The 17921-nt window shown below is 40.8% G+C and overlaps 1 protein-coding gene across 5 annotated transcripts; it reads left to right on the plus strand.

Moving 5' to 3' along the window:
• Positions 1-5158: 5158 nt before the first annotated feature.
• LOC310859320 (transcription factor AP-4-like) lies at positions 5159-13452 on the plus strand. 5 transcript variants are annotated; one of them, XM_083765781.1, is made up of 8 exons: positions 5159-5518; positions 8101-8305; positions 8635-8733; positions 8879-9049; positions 9488-9643; positions 10684-10713; positions 11131-11292; positions 12537-13452. In XM_083765781.1, exons 1-8 carry the CDS (start codon positions 5430-5432, stop codon positions 12690-12692), a joined length of 1068 nt encoding a protein of 355 aa, XP_083621907.1. In that variant the 5' UTR covers positions 5159-5429; the 3' UTR covers positions 12693-13452. The 5 variants fall into 5 exon arrangements, with proteins under 5 accessions (XP_083621907.1, XP_083621908.1, XP_083621910.1 ...); XM_083765782.1 differs by having other exon boundaries at positions 10687-10713; XM_083765784.1 differs by having other exon boundaries at positions 8101-8266.
• Positions 13453-17921: the final 4469 nt, after the last annotated feature.

Consider the following 17921-nt stretch of genomic DNA (forward strand, 5'->3'; position numbering starts at 1 on the left):
GCTGCGTTCATGATTTGAGGCTTTTTGTTCAAAACGGACCAGTCCTGCAAACTTTGAAAACCAATGTTAGCCAATTAGGATGAAATATGAAATATCGGATACATCCGGCTTGAACACATGACTATAGAGATAGTGTGTAACGAATTGCGGGATTTTGGACAGAATCTGGAGGAGTAATATCAAAATAAATGTTTTTCAAAAGTCGGCCTCCTAGGGGCCATTCTGGAAAATCTGTGTGCATGCAAAGTTTGGCATCGACTGGGTTAACGGTGCGGGAGATTAGCTGGTAATGGACGGACGGAAGGACAGACACACGGACGGACGGAGTGCAAAACATACTCTCTCCCCAATGCCTTCGGCCTGGTGGAGACAAACATACTCTCTCCCCATGCCTTCGGCCTGGTGGAGACAATTAAAAGAACTGATGGCTGTAGCAGAACTGCATGCAGTCCTCCATTAGGAGCAACTGGCATCATGGGAGGATATTGAGAACTCCATTGAGCCATGCATGCTGTAGATATGCGTTCTCTGCCATCTAGTGGTCAGAGGACAGAACATACAGACGTCCCAATTTTAGCCTCCATTCACTGTTAATATATTAAAGATTTGACTACTTAATTACAAAGCACTGCCCCTTCTACTGATCAGAACTTTTAACTATTTTTGGGCCAGCCCAGAGGCACTGGTATAGACAACCTCACGATTTGATTTTGTATTGTATTGACACCAAACTCGCTACAAACACCAATTTCTCGCTTGGCAAGTTCATGTGTTCTCCTTGGTGTCTAAGGTTGTGACTGTGAGTTTAAGTTCAAGGTTATATCAAATGTCCGTACTAAAGCCTAATCAGACACTCTCTTTCAGTGTGCTACGACTTTTAAAACCCTGCAAAAGATTTAACAACACTTCCATTTGCTTGGTTATATTTCTTCTCACTAAATCCATGCACTGAACAGTAGATGTACTGGATTATGATTTCATGTAAGTTACTGTTGATGCACCTTTTGTCTTCTTAAGCAATCAATCTTTATTTTTTTATAAAGTATATTTATTGGTTTTAACAGACATTACACAACAAGAACATAATAACAAACAAGAAAAAGAAAAACAGCTCAGGCACAACACTATTGTAAATAAAAAGATGGAATATACAAAGACATGGCAAGAACAATTAACCATAATGGCAATAAGTGGCTATTGATAGACTCACATTCAGGAAATGTATACATATTGTATTGTATATATATTAAAAACACAGTCATCATAGGCACCAAATCATTACAGTGAGAGTAGACCCATACACATTTTTGTGAGTTTACATGCAACCCTGGTGATTGCCCAAGTCATTGTGTGAAGCCATCTCTGAGTTCTCACTTATCAAGATTATGGTTGTCTGATGAGTTCTGGCAGATGCAGAATAGACATACTTATGCTTACAGAAGCCATCACACTGTGAGAATTATAAATATTTGATTTAAAATATATTTAACATATTATTGTTCTCTTTCTTCCCACAAGGAACTATGCCTTCCTGTGCATGACAATAAAACATCAAACATACAGAGGAGTAGGTCCAGTCATATACCAGCATTCCTCACCAACTGGCCAGCGCAGTTGGTGGTGCTACAGCGATCTTTAGTTTTGACATTTGAAAATTCATAAGTAAATAATACATGCTACCACTTTGTAACTTAATATAGGCCCCTGGAATGTCCAGATGCTTTGAGGTGGTCAGAATTGGTCAGGTTAATTTAGCTAAATGTGTTGCCGTTTTTATCACCTTCTAGTAGCTGTAAAATACTTAATATAGTCCAGCTTAGCGCAACCCTGAAGCCGCACCATCCCTATTTCTCTGAGTAGCTCAACATGATCACGACATGCCATTGGGTCTAAAAGTGGTGAGTTCAAGACATGATGATGCAGAATGAACTTGTTATACACAGGCATTGTGCTGTGTGAAATTTTAGTTTAAAGGACAACTTCTTTTGCATTTCTGAATCTTCTGATCCATCATTATTTTTCATTCAGCATTGACTCTTTGCAGTGCCAGTGCAGTATTATTATTATTTAACCTTTATCCAAACAAGACATTAAGAACAAATTCTTACTTACAATGGTGGCCTGACAAAAGGCAAAGTCTCTTGAGGGAAGGTGAAAAACAAAGAAAGTTGAAATGTTAAAAGCAAGCACCACACATTCAACACACCCACTACTTAAAATACTACCGTGAATGACATGCAGTTTAGTACACAAGCATAATGCAGGTATTATGGTATACTATAGCAGACAACAGCATTGTTCAATATATACAATAAAACAAAACAAAAGTAGCATATTACACAAGCAGTAAGACAAACATGCAAATCTACAGCAGGTGATTCCAGGCTCTGGAATCAGCTGCATGTATCAATGACAATTTGTATCACTTTCTTACTGTTTTATCGCATTTTGTGTGTTCTTTGTTTCTACTGTTATATAGGCTATTATTATTATTACCGTAATAATATTAAAGCCTACATGCAGACTGCATGCAGTGGTGAAAAGTAACAAGCTCAAGCTTGTAGATCTGCTATTTCAAAACAATCTATATTAACAAGTGAGAACTTGTACCCAACACATGGCAAGAAACCCAAAGCCACAACAGCTATGTCGCTATTGCAACATCCACATCTTACACACTACACCCACACACACTCACACGGCAGTGACGTCACACACTTACCTTCGCAGTGTTCGGGACCTATCTCCTCCTATCACGCCCAACGCCAACACTCGACACCACCCACCAAACACTGGTCATTGCAGTGCCACCAAAGATGCCTCCCGTCCACACTCACGGCGGCAATGCATTTGTTTACTACAAACATTATCGCCCCAAGCACCCACACCCCCGGAACACTGTTGCCCTTTCACCACGCTAAATTCGCCAGGTCTATGCAAGTGAGCACAAATTACATGTGAGAAAATTCATTCACAAGCCCACAAATGCCATTCAACACACACTACGACTCGCTTACAATTCGCCAACCTGGCAACTACTACCCCGTCTTTTAAGCCACTCCCCTGTGCTGCTCTGATCTCCGAGTCTCCCTGACAGTCCTGTCCGCAGGAGAATAAAACAAGGAAGGAGAGGAATCTTTGCCTCACGATTTTGCTTATTCCTTCTAAATCACTGTATATAAAATATCGCTTACTCAGCGAATCTCTTAGTTACGTCAACATTGTTCTTCCACAGTACTTGGTTTGTTCCAAACTATTACAATTACACCGTTCGAATTCGCCATTTCGCCTGTCGAGTACTTTTCATTGCGCACACACACACGCACACACACACACACACACACACACACACACACACACAGGAATAGCCGTGCAGCCATACACGGCGCCAGCGAGACAGGACGTTATAATCTTGAGTTTCATTAAATAACTGTCTTTCTCCGCACGTGCGCACACAACATTATTCAACTGAAATGCGTAACGCCAATATTGGGCTAATATAGGTAATATGCTACCAATATGTGGGTAGCCTACAGGGATTTACCCACGGAATGAATATATATATAATCATCTATACCAGGGCTGCCCACACTTTTTTTTTTACTTCAGAGCTACTTTCAAAACGACCAGCAAAATAAAACTATCATCCCATTGGTTTTTATTTTTGGTATTTGACTTTGCTACTGATGATTGTACGCAACAACAAGTATTGCATTGTGTGTTTGAGCTGACAGGCCCTTTTTGATGTCAATCAATCAAGTCATCTCAGGTCATCTCAAGCGGCAGATGCAAAAATCGTTTTTTATATTAAAATTATATATATTTTTAGGGCCATGTCATGTGGTCTACCTGCAAAGCCTTTGTGATCTATACTGGTAGATCCTGATCTACCTTTTGGGCACCGCTTAACGTCAGATCAGCCGTTTTGTCAGTCAGCGCCAAAAATGCTCCCCGACAGCATAATCGCAGCAAATACCGGGCAGTGTGTATGAGCCATAAAGTGTTGACTACACTACACTAATAAGGACACATAATAATAACTAATAACCCATCCGTTACTACATGTGGAGTCAACTCCCGCAATTTCCTTCTTCCCATAGTGCGCAGCAAGGTAACTCTGGGATGAGCGGCCGCAAAGCGGCCACAAAATTCTAGTTTGTATACATTTTATACATTTGCAGTGCACTGCATAATGAGTAAGCTACTTTTACTTTTGGTACCTACTGTAGCTACTTAAAGTATATTTTGATGCCAATACTTTTATACTTTTACAGTGGAAAGCCTGGCAACGCGAATACGCGATGTTACTTTTAGAGTATTTGGAATACTAGACATTTACTTTATTTCTACATACTGAAATTACTTTTACTAAGTAAAATGTCAGTACTTCTTCCACTACTGACTGACTGCATGTAGCTATTGCTTGCAGGACCTTAGCATAGTTATATGGACCTTAGCCAGGCACCAACAATAATAATCACTTCCATTTAGTGCAGTTGTTTCCTGTGTGTGGGTGTGTGTGTGTGGTGGAGCGTGCATGTGCGTAGACGGAGAACGGAAACAAATACAATGGTCGCTTACAGTCACCAATAAATTATTAACCATTTACTGCAAAAAAAAGAATGAGTCCAAGGCACTCTATTAGAAAAGTAAAAAGCGTTTTGGCTAATGCAAGATTAAAATGCCTTCCTGTGTCACCCTGCGACATTTTCGTATGTATTGATTATATTAAAAATGTATTATTTTGACACTTGCTTTGGCAATGTAAAATTATGTTTTCTCATGCCAATAAAGCTCATTTAAATTGAATTGTTATTATTATTAGTTTAGTTTATATATTTTGTTGTCACTCAAAAATTCTATTAATAATTTGCCTAATTGAATGTTTCATGAAAAGACAAAAAAAGGTGGGGAAAAAAGCACGACAATGTTAATAACAATAGTACTCTATTATTATTATTACGCTGGATGATGCGACATTTCACGGTTCAGTCAGATACAGCGTGCGGCGTGTTGTTATTACATTGTTCTTTGTGTTGTGTCTGCTTCGGCGTTGTGGAAAACAGCCTCTGGGGTCGCGCCTTGATTCCAACCAGCTGTTTCCCGCCTCGAGACAGATCAGCTGCAAACACACACGGAGAGTAGGCGGAGGCACGGAGCCACACACACAGCAGAGGGAAGACCCCAGCCATCAGCTGTGTGTGGAGCAACACAACCTTTTACTTACAACTCTCTAGCTTTTTTTCAACTGCGATTTCTCCTGAACACGCGGTAATAGTACTGAGAGTTTTTACTATGTACCACTAATAGGCGTAGAAGCGAGGTGACGACTTGGATCCGACCGTTTTTTTTAGTAAGAAGGGGATCGGACTCGGGAGAGGGGGAAAAAAACAAACAACACGGACTTCTTCAGAAGCTTCTTTGAAAGCATGGAATACTTCATGATGCCGACCGAGAAGATTCCCTCACTTCAGCAGTTCAAGAAATCCGAGAAGGACGTGATCGGAGGGCTCTGCAGGTGTGCTCCCCGTGTTTGTGTTTTTTTCGTGTGTTGTTGTGCGTGTTAAAAGTATGTGACACACACCACCACGCAGCAACGCATGGCCCGATGGTGTTCTCAGACAGTATGTGTGCGTGGTGGTGGTGGTTGGTTGGAGGTAGCATCTCCGGCTAGCTGCGTTAGCGCCTCTCTCACTAGAGAACATGGTTGTAGCAACACGCAGCAGCAGCTCCGCATGCCAATTTGCCAGCTATTAGGTTAGCTGCCTGCACACTGACTACGATGCTACGGTGTTTTTCATCAAATACCAATAAACCCTCGACCCAACGGACACGTCGGATGCGTGTCCCGTTTATATCACTATTAAAATAAAATAAAACGGAGCATACACGTCAAAACAATACATTTATGGGCACTTCAGCACCAACCACGTGGTTGGTTACTACCGTGCTGCTGCCCACCCGTCGCCCTGCGTCTGTAGAGCCCAACCATGGTGTTTAATCACGGTGTTTACGGTGAAAACGCTCTCCCCCCGGAGCCCCGGGCGTTTATGCGTATATTCGACTGAAAGTTGATCGTCCTTTGGATCACCGTGCACGCTGGTATGCGTGTTTTGCGAGTGCGTTAGCTTAGCCACGCGGGGCTAACTCGTGTATCCCGCCGCAGCCATGCTGCTTGTTGTGTCGTGTGCCGTAATTAGCATTTAGCTTTTTAGCCAGTTAAACATCACGTCCCAAAAACACGGCGCGCGGGTTTTAGTACTGGCGCAGCATGGATTTCTTTTACGGGTCTTTAACGATACGAGTGGCTTCATTTTTAGACGTATTGCAACAACACTGCGTCCGCGAACACATAACGTGTTCTTTCAGAACTGGGCCAGTTTGAACACGGTATTTACCAGACTGAGCCAGTTCAGTTGACGTCGTGCTCGCCTCGCTCGGAGAAAGCATTGTTCTCCATGCCAGAGCCAGAAGGGTGGCCTACTGCTGCTGCTGCCTGTCTGTCTGGTGTGGTGTCAGCTTCCACTGCTGCTGCTACTGTTGTAGCCCTGGCTCGTGAAGTTGACTACTTCACTGCTCTACCTTTTGTTACTCACTGACATTACATGATTTCACTCACTGTAGATTAACTGACTGTACTACCGGACTGGTTTAGTTACTTTCAATGACTGGACTGGTTTAGACTGTACTGTTTATGTATTTACATTATCTCACTGACTGTAGTGCGGGTAGTTCCCTGACTGGAGTATTATGATGATCTCACTTGACTCTAGTGTTTGTTTTTTTATTGAATAATTTTATTAACAGTTTGCACTTTGCAGTATAGATGTAACTACACTTATACAATAATGCTAAAAAGGATAACATCAAATTGATTCAATTACATGTTAATAGTTTGCGAACCGTAGACTATTAATACTGTTGATACAATAATGGAGGATAATAACACTGCTAAAAAGATAATAACACACAAAGCCACAAGGGACAGGGTTACTTGGTAGTTAGTTACACTGACTGGTTGAAGAGACATGTGTGAAGTGACAAGACTGGTGCCCACTGCCGCCCTTAACAGTTAGCAAACAGCTACAGATGTACAGACAGTTATTATACAATAATGCTAATAGGATAATAACACAAAAAGCCATGAGGGTTGGTACGCTGAATGGTTGAAGAGGGATGTGAAGTGACAAGACTGGTGCACTGCCATGCAAACTTAACTATGCCATGGTGTATGTCATGTGCAGATACATTAGGGAGTTCATGTCAGGATAAAGACTGAACGTTGTAGAATTAATATTCCACTTGGGATTTCAGGGCCAGCTTGTTGGAACTTGGTCCTCAGATTCAAATGTTGAGATGATGTGCTGAGCTCAGAAAAATAGTTTACTGATAAACAGTCCAGACTCCTGATATATTTTACACAATCTTTTGAAAAACGCAATTGATTTGTTTCAAACTTGGATGCCTATTCCATGTTTTACTTTTGTGTCAATGGCACAAAATGACCTATGAAGTAGATGATGTGAAAGGCCTGATGTGCCCTTTCCTTTACCATGACAAGTCTTAGTTAGTTCTTGCTATATAGAGGGCAGAGAGTTCATGCAAACTCACAAGACCTTCAAGTGATTAGACCGAGGAATGTAGAAGGTCAGTACTAAACCATGCCAAATTTCCAGGTTAAAGGTTACCTTGTTTTAAAGGAAGTGTGCCACATTAAAGTTCTATTTTTACTATGGCTTTAGCACATGTTGCAATGTATGCTGCTGGATGGGTAAAATATGTTCTAGTTAGTATCCCTACTAGCTTGTAAAGGTTCCTTACAATGACTACTTGGACAGTTCAAAGCCTGTATATCTTATGGAAATTAACATAACTCAGCGATTCTTGTGCCATGTCTACAGATTATAATGTATATCCGAAGTAAACCCGCTCATGCACAGTGAGTGTTTTACAGGACTTGGTGGTTAAAAAAATCATTCTTGTCCCACTGTTCTTTGAGTCACAGATCACATTTCTTATAAGCCAATGCATGAGAGAAAATGTTTTATGTCCTTTTCCCACCTACATGAAGACTGAACTCATGTCTCCCCTCTCCTTCAGCCTGGCCAATATCCCGCTCAGTCCGGAGACGGCCCAAGATCAGGAGAGGCGTATTCGCCGCGAGATCGCCAACAGCAACGAGCGGCGACGCATGCAGAGCATCAACGCAGGTTTCCAGTCGCTCAAAACACTCCTTCCCCACACAGATGGAGAAAAACTCAGCAAGGTGACTCACATACACACAGATGGAGAAAAACTCAGCAAGGTGACTCACATACACACAATTTTCATCTGATTTTACGTTTGATTTGTCTATCTGCGTGTAGGCATCATTTGTTACTTATACTCTGGCATGTAAACATTTATTTTTGTTCTACAACGTAGAGCAAATACAAGAGGGGGGCCTAGTAGAGCCCTTGGCAATACGGTCAACCAATAATTCAAATGCATTTTATTAAATATATTATTAATAAGGTGGTTATAGCTCAGTGTCTGTCTTGAGACAACTATTACCAAGACAGTTACATGTGATTGTTTGTGTGCATAGGCTTTGAACTAGATTTGTGTCTTGACTTGCTTCTCAACTCCTGCTAGGCGGCCATCTTGCAGCAGACATCAGACTACATTTTCACCTTGGAACAGGAGAAAACACAGCTGCTGCAGCAGAACAATCAACTCAAACGGTTCATCCAGGTAATGGGAGTGTTAATGTCTTACCTCTTAGCTACATGTGTCCAGTTCAGATTGAGTAGTAGGGTATCTCACTACATAGTTTTACACCATGTAGTTAACTACAGAGTGTAGACATGCACCCTGACACCTGATGTTGGTCCTGTAGGAATTCAGTGGCTCATCACCTAAAAGGAGGCGAGCGGAGGAGAAGGATGAAGGCATCGGCTCTCCAGATGCGCTGGAGGAGGAGAAGGGGGAGGAGCTTAGGAGGGAGATGCTCGAGCTCCGACAGCAACTTGACAAGGAGCGCTCGGCACGCATGCTGCTTGAGGAACAGGTGAGCGGCATGGGCGATGGTGGGGGAGACGAGAAAGATGTGAAAACCATAGGTGTAGGAGATATTTCATTGGCCGCTGCTGGTCATTGGAGTGATTAATCAACGTGGTTGCCATATTGCCTCCAAATACATGTATGCCCCATGTTAGTTGGAACTTGCTGGATTGTCAAATGGTTTTCAAGTGGTTTGGTTTGAAAATGGTTGAAAAAAGCAACACGTTTTAGTCTCGGATGCGTATACAACTCTGGCATATTTATTTCACTTATGGCAAGTTTTGCCAGTCAGTGTAATATTATTGTTCCATCCATAAGCCAATTGTATTTTATGTCGATGCATGCAAACTGGATGGAACTGGTGGAAGAGAAAAACAGATAAGCTCAGAATGGGAACGTTATAATTAATAAATACTAATGCATACATCCATACATGTTCCTCCAGGTGCGTTCTTTGGACAACCACCTGCATCCGGAACGTCTGAAGGTCATCACCAAACAGGTTCAGGAGGAACAAGCCCACCTCCAGAGTCAGACTCTACTACGACTGCAGCAGATCCACGACCAGCAGGCCAACAACAGGCACACACACAGTCCACAGGTCAGTACACACACACACACACACACACACACACACACACACACACACACACACACACTCTTCTTGAAGAGCGTACTATAGACCCACACACAAAATACATGGGGCGTAGGCTAAGCCAGGGGTCTGCAACCTTTTTTAAATGAAGTGCCATGTTTTTATTTTCTAGATCGTCAGTGTGCCATATCAACATTAATTAATTTTAATGACACCACAGGAAAAATTCCAACTTATTTTGATTGTCAACAAATATAAAGTTTTTCCTTATTTTTAAATATTTTCTTTCACGTTGTTATAATGATCATTAGACTCAGGGCAGAGTTCAGTTTTAATGAATGTAGAATGCAGGATGTAATTTACACACTAATGTGAGGGACTTCATTTATTTGACTGCATTTTTTTTAAAGTTTATTTAAAACCAAAAATACTCTCTCACACACTTGCCAGTGTGCCAGTGATCACCCTCCTTTGTGCCAATGTTGGCACTGGTGCCTAAGGTTGCCTACCCCTGGGCTAAGCAGTTCTATAACATAATTTTAACACATAAGCATTCAATACATTTTAGAGCTACACACCACTTGAATCTTAAACGAACCAAAATGTCAGATTTTCTAACATATGGTAAATACATTAAATGAAATATAGCATTGCAGCCAATATCCACACTAGGCATCAATTAAGCCCCACCCCACCCATAATAACAAAATGAAAATACATGTCCCAAGTATAAGAAACCTTTTTGATGTTACATAAAAGACAAAGACTTACAGGTGATGTTTACACAACAGAAGAATGGCAGCAAATGAAATGTGTGTGCTTCTTCGTTGGGCTCCTTGAGGAGAAATGTCTAAATTCAAAACTTTCCTACTGCTTTCATGACGCATGGTAATTACATGTCACACGTTGACCACTTTCTATTGAACCAGACCAGCACTAGGAGGTGTTAAAACGCTGTTAATATAAACAAAACAAAAAAACACTCCTCGCCTGGCATCTCTATAAGATGTCATAACTAGTTTTCTATCTTGATCTTTTCTTGACAGCAGAAGGATGATCTCCTTGCCATGGCTGAGGTACGTCTTGTGTGGAAATATGATTTTGTATCTACAAACCTTTTCAGTGTGCCGTTACATAGTGCTGCCACATGAGAAGTCTACATACACGTAGATAAAATGACCACCAGACATGCACAAACTCCCACACTGTTCCCTCTCCCATTTGAAAAAGATACTGTAGTTATTATTTCATTTTGAACATTTTTTAATCAATTCAAAAGAAACTGTGTTTTTGTTTGAACTGAGTTGACTTTAGCACAAGACGAATATCGGCTTCACATGTGTGATCATTTATGTATTCATAAATGTACAGTATCGCAGTTATGAAACAACAGGACAGATACCGAAAATATTTCCCCTCACAAATCAGGCCAGGTTATATATAAGTATGCCAACAAGCCTCACATATAAAAACATGTCTGTTTTCTGTCTCAGGTGCTGGCCCTGACCACTGTCCCCGCCCCCACAAACCATCCCACAGTCATTGTCCCCGCTCCAACGCTAAACCAGCAAGCCCATCATCACGTCACCGTGGTTACCATGAGCCCGGCCAGCACTGTGTCGACATCTCGACAAAACCTGGATACCATCGTACAGGTGCATTTCTATGTACTTCAAAGTTTCTGTGTAGGAATAAATACACAAACGGGAGGGAATAAACACTGTCTTTGGTCATTAACCCATTCTGACCGGGCACCCATTTTGGTGTCGGCATCATGTTATGCTTTAGCTATTGAAAAATAGCAGATCTACAAGCTCATATCGCGCCACCGAGTGGCGCGATACGAGCTTGTAGGTCTGCTATTTTTTGAAAAATCGAAGAACGACTGACATTTTTAGAATCTGATCTCAGGTCAGAATGGGTTCATCAGACCAGTGTGTGTCCGGCGGAAACCTCGTATGAATCTGATCTCAGGTCAGAATGGGTTAATGATACAAATCTAAACATTCATCAGCCTTTACTTAATTTTGCATAGAATACATTCTGAAAGGGTAAGAATGAAAGAACCATCCATTGGTTTAAAATCAAGTTGACATTGTTGGCATATCACAATATGAGAACATTAATCGGCTGGCTTCATATTTATAAAAATAATACATCAGACTACTACACTAAGCGCTGTCGTGATAATTGTGATGGGCCTGATGGCACAGTACAAACACCAGCTTACTGCTAGCAAGCTATAATGAATCTGGGTGAAATGAAGCAGTCAATGTTGGCCAATAAAATATGTACTTCCTGTAAATGTTCACAGGGTGAATACCATAGTACCAATAAAATTGATAATGTCTGAGAAGAACATTTTAATCCCACACACTGACTTCACTTAAAGCATCATTTATTCATAAATGTGCTTTCTTCAATGCCCTCTATTGTAAGTGAAGACGGCGCAGGATTTCTTCTTCTAATATGAGGTCTGTTCACTCCAACGCCCCTGTCCTGTTCAACAGGTGTGCAAAAGGAAGGAAGCAATTCCCCCACAAGAACCCAAATAGCCCGGTCGAGTGTTGTTTTTTTTTAACACTTTATTTAGATTTTTATTGATGAATAAATGAAAAAACATATGTGTACATTTTGTTGTATCCGACATGTAAATATCCCCCCCTCCCCCCCAATCAAGGTCAGAACAAGACAAATAAAACAAAGACAGACAGTACAAGACAGTAAAAGTAATTAGTAAACTAGTTTTGAAAGTACTAATGAACATAGTAAGAAGAAAAATAATAATAAAATAAAATAAACAGCATTTTCCATCAGGGTATGGTATCTAGGTTACATACATTGTATCCATCCGGTCGAGTGTTTTGACAGCGTTACTTTTGCCTTCTGCCCCGTGCAGGCCATCCAGCACATTGAGCGCACTCAGGAGAGGAGGGCTAGTGCCGAAGAGGAGCAGAGACGTGCGGTCATTGTAAGCCCCTCCCACATGGCCATGGATACTGCATGCTCAGACACAGACACTGACACGGAGGGGGAGGACTGCTCAATGAACTGATCCATCCTTTGGACGGACACACACCCAGCAGAGCAGAGAGACAAGGTGACAAAGACTTGTGTTCCATCACACCCGACTTTTAAGCTGTCAATAATGGAGCGTATACACTATACACACACACACACACACACACCGCCCAGACTTTACCAATACCTACCCACTGTAAAGAGTAATTGACGGTTTATTCTTTTTCGTTTTAAGAAACATGTCTTTGGCATTATCCAAAGTACCCAAAACCAGTGGTTAAGCTCTCAGTCAACGATGTACTGTAAAAGTTAACAAACATAGGATAAACATTTTAGAGGCTGTATTCTGATGTCCCGACGAGTCCACAGCCATGAGATTGCTTTATTCTCTCGCATGATTGTGTGCCCATTGGAATTATGGTCCTTGTTCAGGGCAGACAAGAAACTTGAAAGTCTTGGCATGTAAAAGCTATTGGCCGTCCTTAACCTTTTATTTTTTATGCGTTTTGCTTAAAACAATCACAGCTCCCTCGCGTCCATACTGACAGTATTATTTGTTCTATGAATTTCTAAACATCAACATGTGCTGGAGAGTTGAATGTAACAACATAACAAGCAAGCAACTCTCTCAAAGGGACGAGGGGTTGTACTTATTTCATATTTTTTTATACGTGCTACCTTTTTTAGTATCACTGGTCAGCAAAACTGGCTAAAGCTCATAGTGTAAATGTAACTTGGGGACAAACCCAAGCATAATTTGAATTGGTGAATTATGAATGTTGGGGGGGAGGGGCGGGGGGGGGGGGGGTGCTGTTTGGAATTGGCCCTTAATGAATAAGCTGTTGCACAGTTTACATGGGAAACAATGGAGCCCTCTATTTTTAAAGTTGCGTGTTGTCTAAATTGTTGAATATAGAGGTGATCATTTTAATTATTTCGTTCACAAGAGGTGACTGAGGCCTTCTATGTATGAATGAATGGATTCTGGTCATTCTGTATAGTCAAGCATGGCTTCATGGTCCCGATTCTACTCTAATGTCATTGGCTGGAGACAAAGATGGTGTGTGTGTGGTCAATTATGAGCTGTATCATCGACCAGGGCTGCACAATTAATCGTGTGATTTTATGCTTATGAAATGGTGAAACCAGGCAATTCAGACATCTATTTGGTCAGCTGTTGGACCATGCCCTTATCTCCTCATGCTTACACATGTAACCAGAATATTGTACAACCCACCTCTCCATTCTGCAGGGTCAATACACTCAGGCTATATACATACCGTAATATGTAATGGCTTATGACACCCATATTCAAAATGAGCAACAAAGACATTAAGGAAAATATAAAAACAATTTTGTTTGTTAAAACATATATTTTTTAATTTCAGTATTAACAATAAATGTTCTAGATTATCACTTGAGCCTTAATTGTGCAGCCCCTATAAATACACTGTGATTGGTAGGAAATCGAAGTATGTTTTTTTGTTTTGTAGTCATTTCAAATCTTTTGCATTTGAATGTTATACGGCATAATAGAAATACACAACTTCTATTGTCAGTACACACGGCAATACTTGAGTTTACCGGCTGGACAATATACAGTATCGATATTGTTGGTGGTACCTGGTTTTAAGCATTTACACCTGCTTTTATACGGTAAAAAAACCTTTGAAATCTTTTGTCAATATCGCCCACGCCCAACCCTTTAATCCACCAGGAGTCACCCGGGCAAAACTTTTAATCCCTATCCCAGTGGTTCAGATTTGGATTTTGGGTGTTAAAGATATTTGCTTCATCAAACTTCTTATTGACATAATGTTTGCTGAGGGGGTTTTGAACTACCCCAAATCTGAACCTGATCCACTCATTTGAAGGCCCACACATTTCTTCTAAACTCTTGGGCCTTGGGTACTGTGTATAGAGTGCTAAGTATGTTCTTAGGGGTCAGAGCTGTAAGCCCTATGAAAACACTTTAGCAGTTCCCAGTCCCTTTCACCCTGGCATTTACATTTTGGTCATGTTCCAATAGGGGGAAAAAACGGGTGCAGTACGTTGTTCAGACTAGTCATTGGTCCGACAAATGACAACCCAACCATAACCGCAAGCACGGGAGCAGACGCTAATGCCCTGTCTGAATTACATGCGGTCCCCAAAAATACATTTGAAAATGGCAGATCTACAAGCTGAAAGAAATAGGGAAAGCTCAGCTCCACTGGTTTCTACAAGCTCACAGTGACGGGCTGTGAACTTGTAGATGGGCTACTTTTGCCGTTGTGGGATGAAATATAAATCAAAAGGGGCAAAAATAGCCAATCTGCAAGCATGCAGCGCATTGCGAGGTGACTTGAATACGTACTTTGAATACGTAGCACATGTTTGGGGGGAAAAAAATGACATGTTTGGAAACTGTAACCTAATCTTATACTCAAAATGGGGATGGCTGGTTGAACAGTGGTTAATGTCAGCTCTTAGTGGCACCTGCTTCCAGCACTTTGCAAAAAATCTGCTCAGTGCTTCTAGCTATGAATGAGGTGCCTCGTCCACACGGGGCCCCACTTCTGTTATTAGTTCTTAACCACTTAAACCCTCCATACGTGGTAAAGTAATACTTAGTTGACCGGAGTCGGCCGCCCTACACCAATAATTCTCTTCGTCGAAATTAGCGATCCACAAACTCACAACACGTTCTGTTGAGTTGATTTAAGGACAAAGAATTCTGAGCTTGTAGATCTGCTCTAACCTGACTCCGCCAGATCTGCTCTAACCTGACTCCAGATCTGCTCTAACCTGACTCCAGATCTGCTCTAACCTGACTCCGCCAGATCTGCTCTCTCCCCCAGATTAGGGATGCTAGGATTCAAGCGGTTACATTTCGGCGACTATGCACTGGAGTCGGTCATGTATATGCAATTCTTTGTCCATATATATATATATATATATATATATATATATATCAAAGTGGTGAAATTTAGTGGTTCTTTGTACATCCATGTAAATTACTTACAACAAAGAATGTAGTTTCTATTTTAAACTAAAGGTGCTCTTTGTGAACGTGACGCTCTTCTGCATAGTGTGCCGATTATCCTTCCTTCATTAGGGTTTAGGACATCTCAAGTATGGGGAAACATTAGGTAGCATCATTACCAGTCATTGAAAAGGTTTAGTTGAATTGTCCAGAAAGTGTTTTTGTCCTCATAAGACACACAAATGCATGATTTACAGTATATGGCTGTCTATCTGCAGCACAGTCCTTTCACATGCTGGGGAATTTGGTGTGAAGAATAATCTTCAGCAATAATCACGTCTGTTGACAGTCACATTCCCTGGTTGCAATTAGCGTAATCATATTTACCAATGAACGAAATCCGCGAATCAGTCCAGGAAACACAGCCTGGCTTTAATATGTGGAATATTTGGGAATGGTAAAGTGATAATGCTAATGATGAAAGAAAAGGACAGGTGTCATCCAGACAGAAGTGAAAATAGTAAAAGTAGCACATCTATAGCTCACAGCGCGTCGCAGTGTGAGCTCGCAGGTCGTCTGTTTTCCAATAGCTGAAGTGTAAAATTAGGGCTCAAGTGGTTAATTCTAAACGTGTCCAAAACAGTTGTCCATACATTTGTAATGGAATGCCATGCTAATGCAAAGACAAAAGGTTTTGTCGGACTGAAACAGGTGTCATGCACTGAACCAGAAATGGCCCTCTCTCTGCCAGCTTGCCAAGTTTGTCCCCTCCACGTTGTTACTTATGTTGTTTTGGGAACTGGACTGGAATCTCTCTTTGGAGCGAATTCTGTTTTGCTCCGTTTGATATTCAATGACTTGATGCTGTAAAACATTCCATTTTTGGACTCTTTGTATCTGTCTTTTGTCTCATCCTTTGTTCTGTTGCCAGTTGAGGCATTTCACCACGGTTGGCTATGTTCTTGAGAAATGTGTGCTTTTGTTTGATGGGTAATTTTGTCCCGTTTTATTCTTTTTTTATATATATATATCTATACAAGTTTTGCCATGACTGACTCATTCTACAGGAAATTGTTTTGTGTTTTGAGAGAAAATTCTTCATTCTGTACTAGTGACATCCAAATTAAGTGAATGATATTTCCCAGTGCGGAAAGTCTGTTAATGTTTTTGTCTGTAAAAAAAAATGTTTTTTATCAAGGTCCTGGATGTTTTTACTGACTGATATTAAGCCCAGACTTGTGTTATTATAGTAGATCTATATTGGACAGATTTTTTGTGTGTTAACCTTTGAGGCTGAGGCTTGATATCAGTCAGATAAACACTCGTCTCTTATGTGTACATTATATTGCAGCACTGCTGTCTTTCGGTGACATTTGATTATATGAAGCACTTGCTGTTCTTTATCCCCCTAAATGAAACAGATTTTTACATTTTTAAAAGAAAGCTCTTTGTGTATGAACTGAATACTTGTTATTTTTTCTGTTGCTTTTCCTCTGTCTTCATTTATCTTTCCTGTCATCCCATTTGCCATTTTTGATGACATCCTTATTTTTTATTTGTTTGTCAGTCCAGGTTGTTGAGAAGCTGTTATATTTTGTTTATAAAAACTTGGGTGAACAGGCCTTTGTAAACACGAAAGAAAAAAAACAATAAAATTTGTACGTTGTTTTTTATAACTCCGTTTCTTGCTGTTGCATTGAGTTGACGTTCACTCCACTCTAACGGTACCCTTTTTCTCCACTGGGCGGCAGTGTTTAGAGAAAGACTTTTAAGCCTGATTTATACTTAGTTCCACACGTGTGTCAAGTTGTCAATGCACCAAAAATAGCCGATCTGCAAGCCCACAACTCGTCACTCCACAGATGCCTTCCAGGCTTGCATGTCATCTATTTTTGGTGCGCCTCGCCGACACGAAACAAAGTATCAGGGCATTGGTATTCAATTTACAAAGAAGAATGTTTGTGTAGTTTCGGATTTATGATGATCCGGTGGTGACGGCTCATTTAAACCATGTTTTAAAATATTTTATACATTGTGGAATTGAGATAGTATAGTATGTAAAGAGAATAACCTCACTACACTTATACTTTTCTACGTTTACAGTAAAACAATAGTGTTAATTTAACCATTTGTACAGGTTATATTTTGGTTACATTGTACACTCAGAGTATACGTTTCATGTGCTACCCGAAGTTCAAACAGGTCTTTATACTTGACCTGTACATTAAAATCCACATCACAAAAATCCAGATTTCCTGATTGCAGTTCTAAAGTAACAGACAATTTGACTGTAATATA

Source organism: Protomyctophum parallelum, assembly GCF_964188405.1.
Source record: "Protomyctophum parallelum genome assembly, chromosome: 5".
In the NCBI taxonomy this organism is placed as follows: domain Eukaryota; kingdom Metazoa; phylum Chordata; class Actinopteri; order Myctophiformes; family Myctophidae; genus Protomyctophum; species Protomyctophum parallelum.

What these genes read in the sequence shown, in the direction of transcription:
- LOC310859320 (XM_083765781.1), top strand. Translation starts at nt 5,430, where the DNA reads ATGGAATACTTCATGATGCCGACCGAGAAGATTCCCTCACTTCAGCAG. An exon ending in GTGATCGGAGGGCTCTGCAG is followed by an intron (nt 5,519 to 8,100) that starts GTGTGCTCCCCG and finishes CCTCTCCTTCAG; the next exon opens with CCTGGCCAATATCCCGCTCA. An exon ending in ACCTGGATACCATCGTACAG is followed by an intron (nt 11,293 to 12,536) that starts GTGCATTTCTAT and finishes TGCCCCGTGCAG; the next exon opens with GCCATCCAGCACATTGAGCG.